The following is a 25,733-nucleotide window of genomic DNA, read 5'->3' on the forward strand; positions in this document are numbered from 1 at the left end:
ATTAAGTTCTCAAAAATGTTCATTAATCCAAGCTAACTGCCCTTGGACTGCAAGGAGATCCAACCAGTCCATCACCCAGGAGATCAGTCCTGGGTGTTCATTGGAAGGACTGATGCTGAAGCTGAAACTCCAACACTTTGGCCACCTGATGCAAAGAGTTGACTCATTTGAAAAGACCCTGATGCTGGGAAAGATTGAGGGCAGGAGGAGAAGGGGACGACAGAGGATGAGATGGTTGGATGGCATCACCGATTCAATGGACATGGGTTTGGGTGGACTCCGGGAGTTGGTGATGGACAGGGAGGCCTGGCCTGCTGCTGTTCATGGAGTCACAGAGAGGCGGACATGACTGAGTGCCTGAACTGAACCCAACCACCCCACCCCAAGCAACCCTTAGGGTGCCCCAAACATGAGCCCACACATTCAGGGAACAATCTGAAACTCAGGATCTCATCTCCTCTTGGTAGGAGACCTCAGGACGTCAGTCAATATCAGCTGTGCATTCACAGCACTACCCAGCTTGGCCACAGAAAGGGGGAGAGGGCAGACCAGAACCCCTCCACTTAATTCTATAAGGCTCCATCTCCGAGCACGGGTCCAGTCCCATCTGCGGTAACTATTGTAATCGGCTCAACAATGCTGCTTGGAAGTTCCTGTAAGATTTGTTAACAGGGTGAAAGCAGCCCTCACCACTTCCCAGAAGAACAGAATCAGGCACTTATCTCCCCCACACCAAATAAGAGAACATGGGAAGCTGCGGCATGAGGTGGGGGGAGCCTTTTATCCGAGAGCAAGACCCAGAGTCGGTATTTTCACAAATAAATTGAATAAAAGTCCTCTAATTGGGATTTAACCTAATGATAGCGGTGCTCCTAAACATTTTCTCAAAGCTCAGAGTCTAATTATTTCTTTTCCACAAAATGAACAGTAGCCACTGTGCCATGAAGCTGTCTTACTGGGTAGCTCACTGTACATGCTAACGAGGTTTAATGACTGTTTGATGGGACCATAAAAGAAGACATAAATGCACCACTAGCTGCCGAAAAACAAAACCAAAAAAAAAACCCCACCAATGTCTGACACCCATAAGCAAGCTGCTTTTGCCACCTCGTAAAGTGAATGTCTAACTAGGTTTCAAGCCTCACTTTTCAGTGGGAAGTGATATTCGCGTAAGCTAGAATTGCTCCAGCCAGCAGAAGACACGACAAGAATCCAAGGAACATCCTTGCCATGCCTCGCTCAAAAGGACTACACCTCTCTCTGTCTACTTCCCACTTCTTTGACCTCCATTTATTTTACTGAATCTGTTAATTCACCAAATAATTATTAACGGAGTGCCTAAGGAGTACCGGGATTTATTCTAAATGTGCAAAAAGATCTCTGTCCTCAGAGATCTAGAAGCGAGAAATGACTAACAACGAGAAAAGTAAGTACAGTGCACAGGATGTTAGGGACGTGAGCTGGGGGATACAGTTCCCAAAACACGACTCCAACCCCCCCCAGATGGTGACTTACTCTCCATCAGGCGCTGTAATGTTTGTCTTCACCTCCCAGCACCTAATACATGCTAACCATATAATGCAATCTCAATTTTTTAGAAAATTGAGTAAGCAATTAAAGTTGTTGACCAATCATCTTAACAGTTTTCCAATTCCCTGTCTTAGAAGTAAGAACACTGTAACTCAAAAAACCTATGCACCCTCATGTTCACTGTTTACAGTAGTCAAGACGTGGAAGCACCCTGTCTATCAACAGAGGAACGGATAAAGAAGATGCACAATGGAATATTACTCAGCCATAAAAAGGAATGAAACTGGATCGTTTGTAGAGACATGGGTGGGCCTAGAGTCTGTCACAGAGAGTGAATAAGTCAGAAAGAGAAAAACAAGTGTATACTGACACATATATGTAGAATGTAGAAAAATGGTATAGATGAATTTACTTGCAAAGCAAACATAGAGACACAGATGGAGAGGACAAACTTCTGGATACCAAGTGGGGAAGAGGGATGGGAGGAACTGACAGACTGGGACCAACATATATACACTACTGACACTGTGTGTAAAATACGTAGCTAGTGAGAACCTACTGCATGGTTCAGACAACTCCACACGGTGCTCTGTGGTGACCCAAACGGGGAAGAAAAGCAGAAAAGAGGGGTTGTATGTATATGCACAGCTGATTCATTATGCTGTAGGGCAGAAAATAACACAGCACTGTAAGGCTCAATAAAATGCCTCAATAAAAATTATTAAAAAAAAAAAAAAGAGGAAAGTTACTGGCCAGGTCCTGCTCTATATGAACAGAAGAGAAGGAAAAAATCCTAGAAGATCTTGAAAGAGTTCATTTATTTTGAAAACTCATGTATTCCTCTGAACCCAGAGAAACAAACAATAGGATATGTTACCTAAGAGAGTATTCATTTTAAGCCAGAGATTCTCAACCTGGAGGCCCCAGGTTCAAGAAGGCATGTGGATCTCCTGAAGTTGTTAGCATAGCTGTGAGGAGAGGGGGGAGTTGTGTGTGTTTTTCTGGGGAGAGGGTGGAACAGACTGACAACACATGTTTTCCCTGAGTTACAGGAAAAGGAATCTGAGTGAGGAATCCAAGGAGAGAAACAAAGGCAGCAAAACACGGTCTACAACACGGCCGATGCTCATTGGCATCTGGATTAAATGTTGCTTCCTTAAACCACTGGAATAACAGAAGACTAGGTAAGCTTCAGATTTATGGAACTCTGCCAAAGACACAAACTCCAGGAGGGCTTCTCAGAACCAGGCTTACCATCATGAGAATAAAATTATCACATAAAAAACTAAGGACAGGTGTACCTCACATGGAAATAAGCCCCAAATAGGAATTACCCTAAGGAAAGGGGAAAAAGGCACTTTTACCTTTTCATGGTTTTCAATTAAAATTTCCACAACAATGTTCTGAAACTTCAAATCCATGATGGCAGCAACAGTTTCTTCCTGTGGCCTCATGAGAGTTGGTCCAAACACCACTCCTAAATTTGCCACGGTCATGAGGTTCTGCTTGGAGTGATTTGAAACACTAATAAGATGAAAGGGGGTAGAAAGGTCTCTGGTTAAAAGAAGGGGCGGTAACTGCGGGATGTCTGCAACTCTGTCTTTCCCTACAGACAAGAAGTCAGACTCAACCGTCCTCAGTGTCTGCCCGTGTAATAGTCACACTTGGCGAGGCACCACATGTGGGGACCCTGCCTACCTTCCCACATCCTTCCTTTTCTCTGATGCTCTGTTTAACCACAGCATCTTTCTTAATAATTCTAAGTCTGGGCTAAGCTTGTGTCCCTGAAGGCCTTTATTTACTGTTCCTTCCTTTCTACCGAGAACATCCCTTCTTTCCCCTGGTCATTACACACCTGCTTCCAAAGACTCCCAGCCCACCTGGCACCTTTCTAAGAAGCATCATCACGAGCACAGAGCTTGGTCAGAACACCCATATTCCATTGCGCAGCGAACAACCTGGGCAACTGTTCTCAGCAGCCCTGCCACCTAATTCAAGCCTCAACTCAAAGGTCTTAGCCTTGAAAAGACCCTCCATCACAACTCTTTATAGTCCCAAACCCAGTATATATTCTTTATCCCTCACTCTTACTTAGCCTTTTTACCACTTACCACCTGACATGATTTTTATTTGCAGTCTGTTCATTATCTTTTCCCTCTTACAAAGAAGGTACTTCACAAAGACAGGGACTTTATCTTGTTCAACTATGTGTTCAACTAACACCTTAGAAGGCACTCAGAAAATATTGGCAGGCCAAATGAATGAATGGCTCTACCACAGCAGGAGACCTGGAAGCACACAATATTTTCTCACCTCCAGTTTCTTTTGCGCGTGTGTGAATAACAGGTTATAAAACACAGTGTTCCTCAGCTTCCTCTCGCCTCTAAAATTCTACAACTATAGTGACCTAGGATTCATTTATATATGAAGAAAGAGCTAATTTCCCCACTGAATTATTAGATTTTGCTTACTTTGTAAAGAAGGAGTGAAAAAAAAATGGAACGGATTGGATGAAATAACTACCTATTACTGGATTAAACAAACTCCAAGGATATATCCATGCAGACTCAGAGTTAGGTAGGTGTGAAACCAAGCTAAATTTGCTAACAGGCTTATAATCACACGGCCAGAATCAGTGTATAGGGAAATGTTTAAGATTCTCTTTTCTTTCTTCTAATCAAACCCTGAGTTGCTGGCAGTGAAGTTAAGCAAATAATTATACGACTTCATGAAAGCATCACATTTCATCACTCTTGTCCAAAACACACACAGCGAGGCAAGCGTCCAGGCTGCTCTTGCAGGCGTGGTCCCTGGTATTGTGTCCACAGCCCCAGTTCAAAGCGTTACAGACCCAACACCACCACATGGCACCCAAAGCAAAATAAAACAAGTTAGGAAGAAAGAGAGGCTTACTTAGTTAAGTGTTTCACCAAAATATCCAACATTTCTTTATTTTTTTCTGGCAGTTTGTGTACCAAGAAATGGATAGCATTAACACGAGATTCCGGGCTGCCGCTTTCTTTAAAAAAAAAGAAAAAAAAAGTTAGCAGAGAATTCAGAATGAAATACAGTCCTGAAAACAAACAATTGCAACTGTTCATCCATTAAATCTTTAAGCACAGAATTTACACATATTTTGGCACCATTCAAAGGAAAAGAAAATCCATCTTTCTCCCTATTATGAATCTTCTATGCCTCCCCTATGATGTAATTTCAGTGCTGTAGCAAATAACGCCATTCCCTCTGCTGGTATTTAAAACAGAAAGGGACCACGGCTTCTCCCTCTGGCACGCTGGACCTCAAGTTCGCCCCTCACTTACCTGTTGACTCTAGTCATGGGTCACCACCCCACAACGGAATGCAAATAAAATCTCACTAAGTGGTTTCTTTACGTTTACGCATTAAATTATACCCCCCAAAATGATATGCTGAAATTCTAACTCCCGGTATCACAGAATGTGAATGTTTTCAAATGCACCATCTTGTTTTCATCAGGTGTGGTAAGACACACAGACATGAAAACTGTCCTGAAGGAAGAAGCTGATCCTCACAGATCCCTAGAAATAAGAGGAATGGCATGGCAGGCAGGGCCATGCGGTGAAGCGCCAGGTCAGGAGGTGAAGAATGAGGGCAAGATGCTTTACTGTGCTATCTTTCTGAAGGAAAGGCAAGGCAGGGTAAGCAGGCTTAGGACTGGTTGGTGTAAATATTTCAACAGGCTCAGGGATATAAAGACTGTTCCTGATTATCTGGTACCTGGCCCTGGGGTGACTAAGGCAGGAGAATGTTGGCCTGGAATGTTAGAACCTGAAAGATGGGGTCAGGGAGGGAACGTGGGCTCTGGATTGGTTAGTTCGCAGATGGAAAGGGTGCTCAGGTTAAACATCTCTAGGAATCGGTTAGCCCTGGAAAGGACAGTCTCCCCAGGGTCACTCAGGCCCCAGATGTCAAAACATTAGGATCACAAGATGTGCCTGACACGGTGCTTATTTAGAACAGGTCACTGAAGATGTCATTAGTTAAGATGAGACAACAGTGGAGAAATGCCCTACTGCTCACCAGGCTCCTCTGTCCATGGAATTTTCCAGGCAAGAACACTGGAGCAGGTTGCCATCTCCTTCTCCAAGGGATCTTCCCAACCCAGGGATTGAACCCAGGTCTCTTGTGTCTCCTGCATTAGCAGGCAGGTTCTTTACCAGCTGAGCCAGCAGGGAAGGCCCAAATCCAATATGACTGCTGTGACAAAGGCAGAGGGGGAAGATGACCACCATGAAGGCAGACACAGGAGAGACTATTATGTGTCAAAGGAGTGATGAAGCTACAAGCCAAGGGTCACCAAGAATTGCCAGGAAACGTCAGAAGGTGGAGGAGGTGAGGAAGGACCCTACCCTGGAGTCTTCCAAGGGAGCAAGCCCTGCTGACACCTTGATTTGGGACCTCACCTCTTGAACTGTAAGAAGAATAAACTTCTCCTGTTTTAAGCCATTCGGTTTGCCGTTCTTTGCCACAGCAGCTTAAGGGAACAAATATAGCCCCTTAATCCCTTAGACTGCGGTCTTATCATCCACGGCTCTTATGAACAATATGCCCAAATTCCTTTTATTGTGTTGATGGAAAATTAATGGAACCCATCAAAAAAGAATGCTTAATATTGAAAATTATGCTTGACTTTTCAGAGGTGTCAAAGAAGTGACTGATGAGAATGAGCTGGTCAGTTTACCACATCAGGAAGGAAGGTTGCAAACTGCTGTGGAAGTTCATAGAGAGCTGGCAGGGGCGCTCAGGAAGGTTTTACATAAAGGAGAGCACTGAAGCAGGGGCTTGAAAAACAGGAAAGGTTTCAGGGACAGGCGGAACCGTACATTCTGGATTCGGCAAACAGTGTGAGAAAGAGCACAGCCTACTCACAGAGGGCAGCTTAAACTGATAGAAAGGTGGTCAGAACTAAACCTTGGTCTGTAAAGGCCAATATTACTCATCCAGAAGAGCAAAACAATGCCATCTGAGGTGACATGGACGGGCCTAGAGATCGTCACCCTGAGTAAAGTCAGACAAATACCATATATTGCTTATACGCGGAATCTTTTTTAAAAAGCGGTACAAATGAACTTATTTACAAAACAACAATTGAGTGACAGATGTAGAAATCAAACATGTAGTTATCAAGGGTACTAGGGGGAGGAAAAATTGGGGACTGGGATTGACATAGACACACTATACACAAATCAGTTAACTAATAAGAACCTACTCTGTAGCACAGGGAACTCTAATCAATACTGTGTAACGGCCCGTATGGGTAAGAATCCAATGAAGAGCACACACATATATGTACGTGTGTGTGTGTGTGTGTGTGTGTGTGTAACTGATTCACTTGCTGTACACAGGCAACTAACACATCCCTGTGAATCAACTACACTCTAATAAAAATTTTAAAAAAAGAACTGTCTTTACTGATGGCTTCTAAATCAGTCACTGAAAGTAAAGCAAGAAAGAATACGAGCAGAGTGGAAGATACACCTGAAATTTTTGGAGGATGAATTTCAATGGGGAAAGGAACAGATTAAGAGGGAAATGCTATGAGGGTAGGAAGCAGTGAGGCAGGAAGGGGCAGGCAGATGGGGAAAGCAGTTGTGTTAGTCACTCAGTCGTGTCCAGCTCTTTGTGACCCCATGGACTGTAACCCACCAGGATCCTCTGTCCATGGGATTCTCCAGGCAAGAATACTGGAGTGGGTTGCCATTTCCTTCTCCAAGGGATCTTCCTGACCTAGGGATCGAACCTGGGTCTCCCACATCACAGGCAGATTCTTTACCATCTAAACCACCAGGGAAGTCTGGAAAGGGGTTGAACTACAAATGAGAAAATAGAGCAAAGAAGTGTAGTCTGCAGTCAGACTGTAGAATCACTGCTCCCAACTGACAGCAAAGTGTCCTTAAGCAAGTTACCTAAGCTCCCGAGGCCTCAGTTTCCTCACCTGCAAAATGAAGTGAACAGCACTATCTCAGAAGGCCACTGTGAGATTCAGCGAGGTGACCAATGTCAAGTGCTGAGCCCCAGTGGCTGGCGTAGAGAGGCACTCAAACTCTTAGCAAACACTACTGATGTCATTTGTGTTCCTGTTGCAGTCTGTGTTCCTCTAATGTGAGAGCTATTACAGAAGAGACAGAATTCACAGGACCTAGCCTCGGCTCGGCTGTGGGTCCAAGGAAGAGGCAGAGATGACGGCGTTTCTCAGCTGGGTTATCTGGTGGTACAGTCAGTTCTACGGACAGAAAGGAACCCAGAAGGCAAAGCATGTTTGAGGAGGAAGACTGGCGGGTGATCGAGAAAGTGACATTCAAGGGCTGGCACTCTAACAGGTCTCTGTAAAGCGGAAGATGCTCTAGAGCTGAAGACTAGCCACACTCTGCAAAGGGTGTGACCTCTGGCACATGGCCAACACTGCCCACCTCTCCGGAGGCCAACAAAGGACACGGTGGGGAAAAGAGACCCAAAGACGAACAGGGGAGAGGCCGACAGGGAGCCAAGCCAACCACAGCAGGAGGAAGAGACGAGAAGACCAGGGAGGTGCAAGGTCATCAGACAGTCACAGGAGACGAAATCTGCGAAAACTGGGTGGCCCGTACCATCGTACCGTCGGGAGTTAAGGAGAGACTAGGTCATCGGAACACAAAGGAGTCCCAGATATGGCAAAACCTACCTAACAAAAGCAGGAGGTTAAAGAGTGAGGTGCTGAAGGGGACAGGGAGGGTAGGGATTCAACCAACTCTTCAAACTAGGAGAGGATTTCCCTGATGGTCCAGTGGTTAAGACCCTGCCTTTCCACTGCAGGGGGCACGAGATTGATCCATGGTCGGAGAAGTGCCCTTTGCCAAAAGGCTCAGCCAAAAAGGAAAAAAAGGCGGGGGTAGGGGGGTGATGGGAGAAAGGACAGAGAAGGGAAAAGAAAAGAAAAGCCAAGTAAGAAAGGGAATTTGGTATTTTTAACTTTTTAATAATTGGCATGTAACATTATATTAGTTTCAGGTGTGCAACATCAGAATTCAGTATTTGGATACACTGCAAAATGAAAAATGATCACCCTAACAAGTTAACACCTGTCACCACATATAGTTACAAATTTCTTCCTCATGATGAGAACTCTTAAGATCTACTCTCTTACAACTTTCAAACATACAATACAGTGTTATCACCTATAGTCATCAAGCTGTACATTACATCCTCATGACTCATTTATCTTACAGTTGGAAGTCTGTACCTTTTATCCCTCTTCACCCATTTTGCCCACCCCATTGCCTCCCACCTCTGTCAACTACGCATCTGATCTCAGTATCTATGAACTTAAAGGTTTTTTGTTTTTCAGTTCACAAATAAGTGAGATCATGCAGTATTTGTCTTTCTCTGCTTGACTTAGGGAACATGTTTTTTCAAAATAATAGTTTCACCTTCTTATCACTATAAAAAAAAAAAGTCTGTTCTGCTAAAATTTTAGAAAACAGATAAAGTAAAAATTCAGTAAAAAAAAAAAAAATCACTAAAAATCTGAATTACATATAGTTAAGAACATGCAATCAGACTACATAGAACTCCAACAATCAGAAGAGAGAGAGGACCCAAAAGAAAAATGAGAAAGCGTAGAGCAAAAATATATGAAAGAGGACAGTTAAATGACCCATACATGTATGGAAAAAGCACTAAACCTCATTAGTTATCAGGAAAATAGAAATTAAAACCACAATAAAAACTCTTATACACCTATCAGGATGGCTTTAGGTGAATAATAAGCTTTGACAAGGACATGAAGCGGTTGGAACTGTCATGTATTAAGTAGGTGGGAATAATTAAATGGTACAACCGATTTGGAGGACAGTTAGGCAAAATCCCCTGATGCTGGACACATATCCCCAATGACCCCAAAATGCCACAGGACCATTCACTAAAGGACACAAAGGGGAAGGTTCTTGGCAACAGCACTTTGGATAATAGTCCAAAATTGAAGCAACTCAAGTACGCATCAAGACTAGAACAGACGGATGATGGCATATTCACACAAAGGAGCAGAGAGTAAATGATGCACTGATTCCCTCCACAGGAATACATCTCATCAGATGAACTGAAGAAAGCCAGACACGTTAGTATATCCTGCATGGTTCCATTTACATAAAGATCAAATGCAGCAACCCTCACCCACGATGTCAGAAGTTAGTAGCGTGGGGGAAGGCGGGACAGTAACTGGGGGTGGTTGTTTCACCTCAGTGGTGAAAGCGCTGAGTCCTAACCACTGGGCAACCAGGGAATTCCTAGAGTTCAATTTCTTGACCTGAGGGCTAGCTGCATGGCTATCTCCACTTCACTGAATATCATTAACTGCACACTTATTATTTGTGCACATTTCTATTATGTTTCAAAGAAAAGTTCAAGTTACTCATAAAACTTATCTCACCCTAAGATAAAATCATAATTTTTAAAATTCTTTTTCAGATCCTTTTTCATTTTAGGTCATTACAAGATGCTGAATATAGTTCTCTGTGCCATATAGTAGGTCCTTGTTGTTAATCTATTTTATATATAGTAGTGTGTATACGGGCTTCCTTGGTCGCTCAGTGGGAAAGAATCCTCCCACCAATGCAGGAGATTCCCGATCTATCCTAGGGTCAGGAATATCCCCTGGAGAAGGAATGGCAACACACTCCTGTATTTTTGCCTGGAGAATTCCATGGACAGAGGAGCCTGGCGGGCTACATTCCATGGGGTCACAAGAGAGTCACAGACAACTTACTGACTAAACAACAACAAGTATGCATATGTTACTCCCAAGATCCTAGTTATTCCCTCCTTACCCCATTCCCCTTGGCTAACCATAAATTTGTTTTCTATATCTGTGAGTCTATTTCTATTTTGTAAATAAGTTCATTTGTATTATTTTTTTTTTTAGATTCCACATAGAAGTGATATCATATGGTATTTGTCTTTCTCTGATTTACTTCACTTAGTACGATAATCTCTAGGTTCATCCATGTTACTACTAATGGCATTATTTCATTCTTTTTATGGCTAATATTCCACTGTGTGTGTACGTGTGTATATACACACAAATCACATTTTTATCCATTCATCTCTTGATGAACATTTAGGCTGCTTCCATGTCCTGGCTATCATAAATACTGCTATGAACACTGGCGTACATACACGTTTCTGAGTTAGAGTTTTCACCTTTTCTAGCTATGTGCCCAAGAGTGGGATTGCAGCATCATAGGTAACTAGTTTTAGATGTTTTTAGGTCCCGCCATCCTCTTCTTCACAGTGGCTGTTAGTAACTTTTAAATTTAATCCTTTCAGAGTTTTCCTCCTTTTTTTGTGATGAGATATTCAAATATTCTGTTTCGTTTAATATATAATGGACATCTCTGTCATTCAGTGGACTGCACACCATTAATTTTATGAATATTTAGGTTGCTTCCAATGTTTGTAAAGTTGAGTTTGCGCCACTTGATACTTTCAGTAGTACTGTTTGAGACGGAGGAATGAGATTTTACAACACAGGACATGTTGATAAAGCAAGAAGGAAAAAAGGCTAAGAAATGAAAAAGCACATGATAAAGGAGAACACAATTAATCAAATACTATTAAATAATAAAAGACTCTTAGATACAGACTACATTAGTCATCGAAAGTAAAAGTACAACTATCTAAAGAGTTAGGTGATAAATTATAATCAAGTTTTTAATGTGGAGTTAAAACCAAGATAACACCTTACTAAATCAAAGCTGGAAGGAAATGAAAGCAATAAAAATATAATAGCATTTTTCAATTCACAGCTTTGATTTTGAAAATGAAATTAAAGCAGGGACTCTGAAAAACAGTCAAAAATTCCCAGGGAAAAAAAGGAAAATTGCCTGCAACAAGAATTTCATACTTTCAAAAACTAGAAATTTCTGAAAACTTTGCACTAAAACACTACCTGTAATTCACGTGTGTATCTTGTCAATAATCACCTTCTTCAAAGAAAATCTAATTTTAATATTTTTGATTTGTCACTTATTCACAAATACAAGATAAGAAAACAGTTTTCCTGCCTTCTGAGGATAAGGTTCTTCATTTCTAAAAATACTATAATCAGTTTCGAAAAGCAGAATCAAAACCTTCCATGTCCTTTCCTGAGTCCCTCTCCCACCAGCTCACAGCCATCTCACTTGAAATCACACACACATTTGTTCCTGAGTCTGATTTTCCTTCTTCCAAAAATAAGATTTTGTGGATACAAAGTTTTAAAGTGTAACTACTTTTTCTCCATTTTGTTCCACTTTTATATTAATCAAAGCTTTATATTAATGGGCATTTTCATGCGGCTACAGCATAACAACTTTCAGGTACTCAAAAGGAGCTTTCTAAGATAAATTGTCCTTAGCTCCTTATGCCATGTGCATTTCATTATATTTTAACTAACATAAACTGACAAAGAATGTAAGACATAACTTTTTCTAAATTTTTTTTTCATTTATTTTTATTAGTTGGAGGCTAATTACTTTAAAGACATAACTTTTTAAAAAATCTAAGATACTGAATTCATCATGACACCAAATTCCTGCCATTTGCCAGGGACAGGAGTTTACTGTAATAGCAAGAGCATTTTAAATTGTGAAACTACAAATCGGCATCTACAACACTTAATGTCAATCTGCTTACATTGTTGTGCCAACTAATGGAGACTGAAAAAGATATGAACGTAGCTTACTGGAGCTTATCAAAGATACACAGACAGACGAACTTAAATTCAATATTTAAATGTCATAAGTCAATAACACTGTAATTTTAGGAAACCATTAGCAGTAACCATTCAAGTATTTTCCACGGGACAAAGGACGTCAATTAACAGACATCAAGGAATCCAGTTCTTCTGGGGGAGACTCTATCTACCAGATATTAAAGACATCAGGCTCAGATAGCTTGATGTCAGTAAGCATCAATTTCTTCAATTTCCAGATTTCTGAGTACCTCTTCACCAAGACAACATGACTTTGTGGTGTTTTCCCTACAAGAAACAAGGATAGGACAATCCAGCTAGGCAAACACTAGTGCCTTTCCTGTAATAGTTTTCTCTTCATTACAAATGACTAGAGGACTTTGTGATTTATGATTTTGCTTCCCAGGTAACTTGACTACAGGAAGAACACACACTGAACTGAAGAATACGTACTAAAGAAGACAAGTATTCTGATTTGGGAAACAGAAAGTTTTAGAGTGATGCCGTGTTAGGCATCCAGGCTTCAGTTTTCATTCTCAAACTAAGTTTAGCATCAGTACAACCCTGAAGCCTGGGTCCAATTCTTACCAACATGATCTATCAAAGACTGTGAGCCTGAAAGGCTGAGACACACAGTGAGGACTACGACATTCTCAAAGGTAATACACCCCATGTGCAGTACCAGATCCAGGTGAATGCCTAGCAGTCTGCCCCAGCTGGGCAAGCTTCTGATTCCAGCAGGACCAAGCAAACTGTGTTTCCACCTTACAAATTCCTGTAAGATGGATTATATTCTCTCACAAGATGGATGGTATGAAATACTAAGAAATATACATATATTGTTCTCTGTGCCTAGTTCCTGATGCTAAGCCCCTAAAACCCTTGTCTTTGTGGGGTGCTCCAAGAGTCTTATGTTCTAATATTTCTAGTTCCTGACACAGAACTCCTAGGAGCTCTGCTATTTCCTGAGTGATAAGAATATCTAACACCAAGCTCCCAAGTCCCTCTGAATCTGGGGGTGATCAGAATGTCTTTTGTTTTAATGAGGTGACTTTTGGTGGGCTTTTAGATGGTGGGTAGTCACCAGAAAGAAGCTTGAATTTTCAGGTCCATCCACCATTCTCTGGAGAGGGCCAAGACGCGGAATTAATAATCCATCATGCCTACAGGATGAAGCCTTCATAGAAAGTCCCTCTAGCACAGGGTATCGGAGAAGGCAATGGCAACCCACTCCACTACTCTTGCCTGGAAAATCCCATGGACGGAGGAGCCTGGTAGGCTGCAGTCCATGGGATCGCGAAGAGTTGGACATGACTGAAGCGACTTAGCAGCAGCAACACAGCGTATAGAGAGCTTCCAAGTGAATGAACATATCTAAACTGCAGGAGGAAAAAAAATAAAATAAACTGCAGGAGGGTGGCACATCCCAGCTTCATGGGTCTAACACTCCTACCTCAGGAGACATCTGGACTTTGCCCTATGAACCTGACCATCTATCTGCATCCTTCATCATATCCTTTATTAACGCATTACCATAAGCTGGTAAATAAATGGACACTTGCATTTCCACGAGTTCTATGAACCACTAACAAATTCTCACGTCCAAGACAGGGGTTATGAGAAAGTGGAGTTCTGGCCGGTCAGTCAAAAGTACCAGGAATAACCTGGGACTTGAGACGGGCATCTTAATTGGAAGGCAGTCTTGCAGGACCAAGTCCTTAACTTGTGGGATCAGAGGTCAACTCCAGGTAGACAGAATCAGAACTGAATCCAACAGCAGGCGGCTCAGCTGGCATCACAGAACAGGTTGGTATGGGGGAAAACCCACACGTTTGGTGACCAGAAGTGAAGTATTGTGTGTGTGCAGGAGACACACAGGAGTGATTTTCCTACACAGATGGTTTCCAGTTTCTTTAGCAATTTTAAGTTAATGCCATCAGCTGAAATGGTTTATTGGATGCTCTTAATTTTACTAAGAAAAAAAAATTTTTTTTTAATTTCTTGATGCATTCAACATGGATCAGTAGGTTTTTGCTTTTTTTTCCCCAAGAATGAAGAAGAAAAAAAATTCTTTTCTGTGATGACGACAAAAAGAGAAAATTTCTATTTGTATCATATACTCCAGAAATGAACTCACAGGTTCTCAACAGACCTCCACAGGAAAGAAACTGACAAGGAAAAAAATGAAGGGAAGGATTTTCCTGGCAGTCCAGTGGTCAGGACTTTGAGCTTCCACAGCAGAGGGCACGGGTTTGATTACTGGTCAGGAACTGAGAACCCACTGTGTGGGATCCCCACAAAGTCCGGAAGCAAAAAATAAGGTACTGGTCTAGAAGGTGATGCTACCTTTTGTACTTACACAATCTCTTCTTCCACATTGTTAAAGGAGAGCCTCAACAATTCTTGAAACTCACCTCCTAGGACTTAGCAACCACTCATGAGCTCCTACTCTACATCTGGTAAAAATACATTGATGTTAGAATTTCAAACATACTGGCTTCAGTTACAAGGCGTGATAATGATACTAACTTATGGTAACTGAAACCTTTATTCCATAATCACTTTATCTTTCTCCAATTCTCAAAGGATTTTAGATTAAAACTGGCACTCTTCTGCTTTTTCCAGGCTCAGAGGCAAACAACATGAAACAATTGTCCTCCAATGAGAGTTTAATTTCTCTTTCCCTGGGCTGCCAGAAATGCCACAGGGAAGAATTCAAAACAACTAAGCATTTGCTTGAGTTTTTGCCAAGAAAACTTTCCCCCACTTCCTTGATCATACTGATTCCCTTTTTGAAAAAAATCCTCTTCCATGTGAAAACAAAATCAAATAGAACCATATTTTTGCCTTTTGCAAATGCCTGTTTTATAATGCAGAATCTAACTGGGCTGACCCATTACTTCTTTCTGCGACCTCCCAGGAACCTTCATGCTGGCTGGAGCAGGGACCTCACAAGGAGATAATATTTAAAGCAATGTTTGGGCAGCAGTAACATAGGACCCAAAGGGATTGCTCTAAGGTTTTCAACAGATTAAACTATGGAATACATCCCAGGGAAAAAAATAAACGGAAATGAAAATACAATTACAGCTACCGTCAGTGCACCTGTGAAAACCAATACTGCAGGTTTTAGCCAATAGAACTGGGGTTTTGAATTTTAAATAAAGATCTCTATAACCCGGCAAGGTACTTAACAAATCCCAACCTTCCTTTTCTTAACTATTAAATACCTAACACCAGAATATTTAGGAGGACTATGATGATTAAACACCATGTGTCAAATATAAACACTGAGTGTGTATAACAGAGTATAATTGAGTATATAATAGAAAGAAAACAAGAAATGAGTATGACTCACAAAAAAAATGTAATCACAAATTAAAATTCTACCAACTATAAGCCTTTTTCATTTAACATTTTATCACATAGAATTCACTCTCTACCAAATATTGTGTGGGATTCTGGCATAAGCTCACAATATTCCTTCTGCTTGCAGTTTCCATCTAAATATCCTTCTATGTGAAGTCATTTCCAACCTGCTAATCTCTCCAAATCTGCTAATCTCCCCAACCTTCTGCAAGTTAAATATGTCTGTGTTCCCATCACATTGTGCTCATGACATTATTATACATATTATGGTATAGGGAGACCTGTGAACCCCAATATTTGCTGCAGCATTCACTCCTGGGGGCAGAAATCCTTTCACAGCTCAATATATTCATTATCTACTAGGGACCAGAGCACAGTAGGCAATAAATAAACATCTGTGAATGTATGAATGCATATATCAATTATTCCTTTTTTCATCTTCTAAAAGCGGGGAAAATGTCAAACACCTCCTAAAGTGATTTCCATTTTTAATACAGATTATAACAAATAAAAATAAATCTCTCATTTTAGTGGAAATGAGATTTAGTGGAAATTTAAATGGAAATTAAATTAGTGAGATTTAAATCAAAATTCAGTTTCCATTTAGTGGAAATTTTAGTATATACACAGTTAACCATAGAACTGTTTCTATCACGTCGCCACAATACTTACTGGCTGGAACAATGAAATCTCCATGTAACTCATAGGTCATTAGCGGCTCTGGAAGACTCCTACATGGAAAAGAGAACTCAGAATTACCAAAAACAAACAGGTCACCTCTCTTTGCACTTTTTATAAAAGGATATTCAACATGTCATGCATTTCTTTATGTTCAAAACTCCCCAAGAAATACTTTTACATATCAAAAAAGATACATCATTCAAATGGATTCCTTTATTAAGTGTTATCTGCACCAGGCATTATCAAAAGCTTAAGCAGTCACAAATTCCTATCAGATCTAAGCATTTCACATTTAATCTTGGAAAGTACCTTTACAAACATCCGATTTCATATATAAAACTTCCTTCCACAGACTAACTTATTTAAAGTCAAACATTTTATCCAACCAAATAGATAATACTGAAAATCACCCCTAGGGTATTAATTGAAGATGCCACAAAAAACATATGGAAAAGAGTAAACAAACTTCAAGAAATCAAGCCCCCTCCTCTTCTATCTCATAAAAACATAATACTCGATTTTGATATATGCCTATGAAACAATAAAGATATAAAATAAAATTGATGACAACTTAAAAAAAATCATTTTCATTTTCTACAAAGCAGATTACATAAATAGTAGATTTCATCCTGTGGTCAACAGAATGTTAGTTCAATCAACATTTATATGTATCTTAAATTTTAAAAGACCAGATCTTCAAACTCTATAAACACTTAAAGAACATGAAGATGAGTTTTCAATCTGCATCCCCTTTCTGGAGGGCAATCTGGAAACATAAAAGATAAAAACTTTTTAAAACATTTAGAATCAAGATTTCCAGGAGAAATATCAATAACCTCAGATATGCAGATAACACCACCCTTATGGCAGAAAGTGAAGAACTAAAGAGCCTCTTGATGAAAGTGAAAGAGGAGAGTGAAAAAGTTGGCTTAAAGCTCAACATTCAGAAAACTAAGATCATGGCATAGGGTCCCATCACCTCATGGGAAATAGATGGGGAAACAGTGGAAACAGTGGCTGACTTTATTTTTCTGGGCTCCAAAATAACTGCAGATGGTGACTGCAGTAATGAAATTAAAAGACGCTTACTCCTTGGAAGGAAAGTTATGACCAACCTAGACAGCATATTAAAAAGCAGAGACATTACTTTGCCTACAAAGGTCCATCTGGTCAAGGCTATGGTTTCTCCAGTGGTCATGTATGGATGTGAGAGTTGGACTGTGAAGAAAGCTGAGCGATGAAGAATTGATGCCTTTGAACTGTGGTGTTGGAGAAGACTCTTGAGAGTCCCTTGGACTGCAAGGAGATCAGTCCTGGGTGTTCACTGGAAGGACTGATGCTGAAGCTGAAACTCCAGTACTTTGGCCACCTCATGGAAGAGTTGACTCATTGGAAAAGACCCTGACGCTGGGAGGGATTGAGGGCAGCAGGAGAAGGGGACGACAGAGGATGAGAAGGCTGGATGGCATCACCGACTCAATGGATATGAGTTTGAGTAAACTCCGCGAGTTGATGATGGACAGGGAAGCCTGGCATGCTGCTATTCATGGGTTTGCAAAGAGTCAGACACAAGTGAGTGACTGAACTGAACTGAAAGTAAAAAAAATATAGCCACTCTGGAAAGAAGCTTGTCAGTTTCCCCAAAAGTTAAATATAGACCTATCGTAAGACCCAGGCACTATACTCTTAGGATTCACCCAAGAGAAATGAAAGCCTCAGTGTTCAGCTGTGTCTGATTCTTTGTGACCCCATGGACTGTAGCCTGCCAGGCTCCTCTGTGCCTGGAATTTTCCAGGCAAGAATACTGAAGTGAATTGCCATTTCCTTCTCCAGGAGATCTTCCCAACCCAGGGATCAAACACCAGTTTCTTGTGTCTCCTGCATTGGCCGGAGGATTCCTTACCACTGGCACTGCCTGGGAAGCCTAAGTTCACTCAAAAGATTTATACACACAGGTTTTTAAAGTATCTTTATTTATAACAGCCAAAAGCAACAAATAATGCAAGTATCTATTAACAGGTAAGTGGATAAAAGAAGAAATTTGTGGTATATCCATAAAAAGGAACACCAGTTAGCATCAAGAAGGAATGGATAACTGGTGCTTGCCGCAACATAGGTGAATCTCAAATTATACCAAGTGAAAGAACCCAGATTTTACTTTTTTTCCTTTTTTGGCCATGCAGCATGGGAATCCTAGTTCCCCGATCAGGGACGGAATCAGTGCCCCCTGTGTTGGAAGAGCCAAGTCTTACCCTCTGGACCACCAGGGAAGTCCAAGAATCCAGACTTTTAAAAGTACATGCTCTATGACTCCATGTCCATGAAATTACATGTCAATTAATGGACAGTGACAGAAAGCAAACCAAGTGGTTTGCCCGGGATGAGGGAACGAGAAGAGAAGCGGGAGAGAGAGGGAACTCAAAGGGGCTTGAGGAACCCCTGACGGCAGGTTCACCATCCTGACTTTGCTGACGGCTTCACAGACGTACAAGCACGTCAAACTGCCCAAGATATATTCTATGAATATATGCAGCTATTGTACATCAATTACACTTCAATAAAACTGCTTAGCAAAACATGAAAAAATATATTTACAGACTATGCTCCCTACATTTAATTTTTTACTGAATAAATTTCACTTGGAACATTAGATAAGTGGAAGGTGCACAGTGTGTTATTTTGATAATTTATATATTGTGATGGATAACCAATGTAGCAATATTTATCACATTACATAATTATAGTACACTATTGTTGTCTGCATTCATTATACTGTGCGTCACATCTCTACGGCCTATTTACTACTCATTACGGGTTTGTCCCCTCTAACACCAGTCTCGCCCCTCCACCAGGCCCTTGCAGCCACTATTTTATCTTACGTACAATGTCTGATGCTGCAGAACACACACACACACACACACACACACACACACAATGACAACTAGAGACAGTGACGCTGAAACTTAAAAGCACTAGTGAAGGAAAGCTGTTCTCTTATTTCCTCTCTCTCTCTCCCCTTCATCTGCTAGACTCAAAGAAGAAAAATAAAACGAATTACACTACAGACTAAATAAAGAAAAAGAAGTCGCAATCAAAAAGCAAAGCTCTGGTTTTGTTTCAAAACGGGATCAAGCAGGAAGTAGTGATAAAGGAAAATGTTTCATCTGTCAGAGAATGAAAGTTAAAGGGTTCCCAAAAGAAAGAGGGGGGGAAATGAAATCACTTAGAAATCCCATAGAGAGTGTTTCATTTCCAATAAAAATGAATTTGTATCTAAATATCTTCATGCTACTTACATCATTGCAGTATGTCTAGCCAAGCAATGCGGCATAAAAATAAAAGAATTAAGTCTTGGGTTTTTTTAGGTTTGTTTTTTTAAGATTTTGGCTGCTCTGGGTCTTCCTTGTGGCTCGTGGGCTATTTCCTGCGGCCCATGGGCTCAGTAATCACCATTCATGGGCTTGGTTGCCCCGCAGCACACAGAATCCTAGTGCCCAGACCAGAGACTGAATCCAAGTCGCCTGCATTGGAAGGCGGATTCTTCACCACCAAACCACCACGGAAATCCCTTAATTATTGTTAACATTGGGGAAGCAGTAATAAAAAAGACAAGTTTCCCATATACAACTCATTGAGTCACTACATCGGTCGGCTTCTCATCCGACGTGAAACATTTTGGACACCTGGAAACAGGGGAGGCCCTCTCATAGTCCCAGCATTCGGGGAATTACTGGATATCCCTGGAGGAGGAAATGGCAACCCACTCCAGTATTCTTACCTGGAGAATCCCATGGACAGAGGAGCCTGGCGGGCTACAGTCCAAGGGGTTGCAAAGAGTTGGACACAACTGAACACACATGCGTGATACATTTTGTCTTTTCTATTTGGTCCCTTTTTTAAAGTCCCTATCTTTTCTGAGATACACTCAAATATTTATGAGTGCAGCAATATGATGGTTTAGAAAATCTCTAAAGTATTAGCCCCAAAAAGTGGCAGTAGGGAGACTGATGAAACAAGAAGTGTCAAATGTTGAAAACTGAAGAAGCAGGATACTGGGGCTATGAGAAGTCATATTCATCTTCCTGCCTATACGTTTGAAATTTTTAAAATATAAAATACATACTAAAAGTTGACTCTAATGTGCTTGTTGGAACCCAGATAGCATTTCCCTGAAAAATAATCCTGTGTGTTGGTTAAAAAGAACTCATGCTGGGGAGGCAGTGCCATTTGATTGCCAGACAAAAATCAAAGTCCCCAGCAGACCCACAGCCTAGGAAGCACAAGTGTGACTATTTTCCATTCCTTTGCTCCATGTACTTGTCCTTCATCTAACCTCCAGCTTTGTGATCATTTGGCTCCTTTATTTTTTCAAGAAAGGTGAATGCTCATAGAAATGCTGAACCTTCTTTGAACTCTATAGCAAATATGTAAAACTCAAAAGTTCATCTTTAAAAAACACCTCATCAATTAAACTTCTTTTCAAACAGCTTTGTATCTTTGTGTCATTATCGTAAGTGTTTAATTTCATAGGGTTTACATTTAAATTAAGATATCTTCACTTTAGCCTACAACACAAAGAAAAGATTCAACGAATGGAATAAATAGCCTTCTTCCTCACTGTTTCAGAGCGTTTAATCCGAAAACTCACATCCACATTTCAAAACCCAAGTCTCTTCCAATTCTCTTCAGTTGCAATTGATCTGTCAGCTGATGTTCACTGACTACGGACCACACTTCCTGGAGCATCATTAGGTACCTCAAAAATATACTTTCACATAAACTTTGACTTTTGAGTTGCGCATGCAGAGTCAGCATCGGCTGTGTGTCAGACTCCCAGTCCGCTCCCCCGCCTGCTACCAAGAGAAGCTCACCTCAAATACTGCTTCAGGGCACTTGTTATTGTCTTCACTTCCCAGTCTATGGAATTCTCCAGGTCTACCTCATTGCAGGTCTTCACATCTAGTGAGCAAGCAAGGAAGAAACAAATATTAAAACCTGACCATTCAGAGGCCCTCTTGACTGGCTGACAATGCTTAGATTCTTAAACAGCCAAACCACAAATATCGAATTCTGTGGTTTCCTATAAAAAAACATTACATACAATTTCTTATCATAGTACAAGCCATGTTCTATTCTCAGACATTTCTAGCACTTCAGAAAATCTGTAGTGGAGATCAAAGTAAAAGGGTAAGGGTTGGGCTAGGAGCATGGAAGACCTTAGCAAAGCATTTTAGTATTCACAGCTGCAAAGCATATATCGCTATTACTACTACTATTATAAGATACTACTCAGCGTCATGGCTTATAGCATGTAACATATAAAGTGCCTATATATTTGAACTTGCTTTGGGTGGCATTATTGTTACTGTGTTACGACAGGGCAAACAGCACCCTTAATGTTAAAATTACTATAAGAAGATCAACAACTCAGTGGAGAAGAAGGAAGCCAAGTCTGGTCCCACACTTGTAAGGTTTGCACTCATCACACTCTCTCTCCAAAGACTAATACATGATCAACCAAAACAGAAATACGATGACACATAAACCCAAAGCCTTTTATGAGTAATCTTTCATATTAACATTACAAGTTACACACTCATCCAGGAGCTATTTATTAGGAGCCTCTACAAAACATTTCTGACATTCTAAATTAGTTTTGTCTCAAAATTACATTAATAATGTGTTTCTTCCAAATGCCCTTTCAAATACCTAGTAAGCTCTAAAGAAGATATAAAACATGCACTAAAAAAAAGAACAAGAAGAGTTGAAGGAGAAGGGGCAGGAGAGGGAGGAGGGGATGGAATGTGCAGTTAATTTTGAAAAAGAAAAAGTCAGTTCTGAAATTAAAAAAAAGGGGGGGGGGGGGATGGTGGGAAAGGCAGGCATTCTGAGGGTGGTGGCATCTCCGAGCCTTGGAAGGCTGGGCTACTGCACTCGGCTGTGACCCAGGAGCAGGGGAGAGAGTGCATCAAGGAGTCACACAGCTCGGCTTAGGTCCCACTGCAAACCTGGCCAGCTTCACCACTCCAAGTCATTTCTAACCTATCTGAACTTCAGCTCTTCCCGTGCACAATGGAGATAACAGAAACACTCCATTGAGAGCATCAAAGTCAATCAGAGCTGTATGCAGATTTCCATAAATCATTAAATGTGCAGGTAATCACCACAACTGAGTACCAAAAGTATAAGCATTCTACCCAAAGAGAGAAGCAGTAAATGGGTTATGATGAATGACATCCATCGATCAACAGAAACTGGTATGAGTTTCTACACTCCAACCATGCAAAGGAGAAAATAGGAGATTTGTGAAAGAGACTTATTTCTCCCTCACTCGGGAATGTTTCAACTAAGACTCCCCAAAAAACGAGTCGTTTCAGGGTTTTTTTCCTTCATTGCACTATATTTGTCTAAATATGCAAGGAAACACTTTATTGGCATACCCTTTTCAAATTAAAGCTCAAAAAGAAAATCCTGTTCAAATGGAACAGTACATTAAGTCACACATGCCCCTTAAAAGAGAAAGGATGCGTGACAACACAATGCTATCCTCAAATTTTTCGAAAATAAAGTAAAACAGGAAGTGATGGTTATTTCACAGCCATAACATGAGATATATGAAGTCAATTACTCAAAAGTCTAGAGACTTTTTAAAGCACTTCAGCAGCTCTTGATTACAGCAACTGACAGCAAGATGCAATAAACTACAACAATGGCAATTGACACTGATTACATTTTGATCGGTTCCTACAATTCAGAACTCATTTGTCACTGCGCTTGTCAGACAAGCCACAGATACATTCAAGAAATCAAATTAAGCACCCTGATTAAAGGTGCAATCCTTTATAACTAGGACTAAATAATTCTGCTCTAAAGGCTTTGCCAACCAATTACTGCAGTAACTGAATATTCTTTCTCTCATTAAATCAATTATTTAAATCTCATACAAGTCAGATAACATTTTCAATCAACTTGCTACCAGCAAACCACCATTTTAAAATCCAGGAGGCTTCAAAAGGAAATCTTTTACTTTCAGCTTTTGACCATCATTCTATATTTTGAGAATCATAGTCTTTCTATCAGAAAATAAGCCATCTTTTGTATTTATGGAATAAAAAGGAGCTGTCACAATAGAAACCAATGGCTACATGGCGTCCATGGTATTACTCCTCCATTAAATTCTCACTGTTTCCAAATAACTCAATCACCCATCCCTAACAGCTCTTAACAACCTGTGGATGCACTGGGACTAGATAAATTTGTTAGAAACTTATTTTGGATTCAAACTTAAAAATGCATTTAGAGTGTTCAATTAGAATATATGCTCTACTATAAATAAGGTAGAAATTCTGTTTCTTCTCTGGCCAAGGAATGGATTAGTTTAAAACCTAAACTAGTAAGCAGAGACACAAAGAGTTGACTTTTTATTTGGATAGATGTTTCATAATTATATAACCAGTGGTCATCTTTTTGTGTTTTTTGAAACTGGAAACTTTCAGCCCAGCCCAAAATGCTGACATCTTACTGGACACTGACTTGGGTCCTAAAGTACTAGGAGATGCATAGTGACTGAATGAGTTTTGAGAATATACTTTATAATCCAAAACCAGAAGCTTTTTCAGCTCCATTAGTTTGCTTTTCCCCTCAATCTATGTAGAAAGTCGTCCTACAAAACAAAGTAAACAACATAATAGGTTTACAGGAAAACAACTCTGAATCAGTTTGATTTCTGGCTTTCTATGGTTCTGTGTCTTAAATAAATAAAATCATCCAGCTGTTTCTACAAATTAAATTTAGAAACAGACAGAAGATTCACCAGCACACACAAGCTACCACTGAATTTTCCCAGCACTGCTCTGACGCTCTCATTCCACCGTGGAGAAGCAAGTACACAGAACGACTGTACCTGAGCTCAGTTCCAACCTACCGATAGCGACTGCAATTCATCTGTTACATTCTCACCCCACTTACTACAAAACCATGACTCACCCAAAGACACCTCATCTGCTGTTTCTCCCCGCCCTTCCCAACTGCCTCAAGTTTCCCATAAAAAAACAAACAAACCAAAAAAAAACTTTTAACAGACTACGTGTGCCCTCTGTTAGAGAAAAGAGAAGAGAAAGAAGGAGGAAAACCAAAACATGCAGAAGGGGAAGGAAGGCACTGAGGCATGGTTTTGTGGAACCTTGAGCAGCATGGTCCGCGGGAAAGCTGGGAGGCTGCTGGAAAACTCAGCAGACCGCAGCCCTCTGCCCCAGGGGCTGGAGAAGGGCCAAGAGGACAAACAACTCTCCTGGCGGGGGAAGGCAGCTTCCCCTCCCCACCCCACCTGCAGCAGCACAGACAAGGTGTCTGTTTAGAGGGCCTGCCGTGGTCAACTGCCACCAGCATTTCATGGGTGGTGGAGAGAGGAGAAGAAGGGGAGAGGCAAACAGGGGCAGGGAGGGGAGGACGGAGAGGAAGGGGAGGAGGGGAACGAAGAGGAGGAGGAGGAAGAAAAAATATTTTTCTCTGTTGCAATCTTAAATGTGAAGAGTGAAAACACATCCAAGAGAGACAAGCAAGGAAATACATGCAAGATACTGAGCATGCACCCTTCTTCTAGAAATTATCACAAACGTTTACTACAGCAATATTTAAAAAGTGCAGAAAACATTTTAAACACAAAAATATTTTCTATACATCTCCACAGGGTGGGATGTTTCAAGAGAACAGCATTGAAACATGTATATTATCTAGGGTGAAACAGATCACCAGCCCAGGTTGGGTGCATGAGACAAGTGCTCGGGCCTGGTGCACTGGGAAGACCCAGAGGGATCGGGTGGAGAGGGAGGTGGGAGGGGGGACCGGGATGGGGAATACATGTAAATCCACGGCTAATTCATTTCAATGTATGACAAAAACTACTGTAATGATGTAAAGTAATTAGCCTCCAACTAATAAAAATAAATGGAAGAAAAAAAAATAAACACAATTAATCTTTTAAGCACGTTAAAAAATATATATATTTTTAATGTAAAAATGGCAATAATAGAAAAATAATAGCAAAGTATATGATTGGTTCTTAAGAACTACAAAGAACCAGGCCGGGGGGGGGACCACACAAGTCCCTGTCAAAAAACATAAAACAACTTAGAACTTATTCTCAGATTCTTAAGAAGTTACATTATTCTTCATTTCTGCAAAGAAAAAATGCATTATGAACAAAAACATTTTGAAAACAATCAAATTTGAAATAAACATTATCTAGAGGAACAGAAATTTTTAAAAAATAACTGCCTAAAAATGTTAAAACTTAGTAAATCTGAGGAAAGGTTATCATGGGACTCCATTGTACGATAGTTGCAATTTTTCTGTAGGCTTGAGATTGTTTCAAAATTAAAAAAAACAAATGTTTTTCAAAAATAAACAA

At 40.6% G+C, this 25,733-nt stretch overlaps 1 protein-coding gene across 5 annotated transcripts in view; it reads right to left on the reverse strand.

Moving 5' to 3' along the window:
- The window catches only part of ARHGAP10 (Rho GTPase activating protein 10), a 410,479-nt gene that overhangs the window by 107,175 nt on the left and 277,571 nt on the right, over positions 1-25,733 (reverse strand). For all 5 annotated transcript variants that reach the window (XM_070474785.1, XM_070474782.1, XM_070474784.1 and 2 more), the window contains 4 exons: positions 21,196-21,283; positions 16,316-16,374; positions 4,444-4,549; positions 2,895-3,054 (listed from right to left, as the gene is read on the reverse strand). In XM_070474785.1, the coding sequence (XP_070330886.1) occupies positions 2,895-3,054; positions 4,444-4,549; positions 16,316-16,374; positions 21,196-21,283 (413 nt within the window). The remainder of the gene's footprint in view (positions 1-2,894; positions 3,055-4,443; positions 4,550-16,315; positions 16,375-21,195; positions 21,284-25,733) is intronic.

The sequence above is a fragment of the Odocoileus virginianus genome, chromosome 12 (assembly GCF_023699985.2).
Source record: "Odocoileus virginianus isolate 20LAN1187 ecotype Illinois chromosome 12, Ovbor_1.2, whole genome shotgun sequence".
Taxonomy (NCBI): domain Eukaryota; kingdom Metazoa; phylum Chordata; class Mammalia; order Artiodactyla; family Cervidae; genus Odocoileus; species Odocoileus virginianus.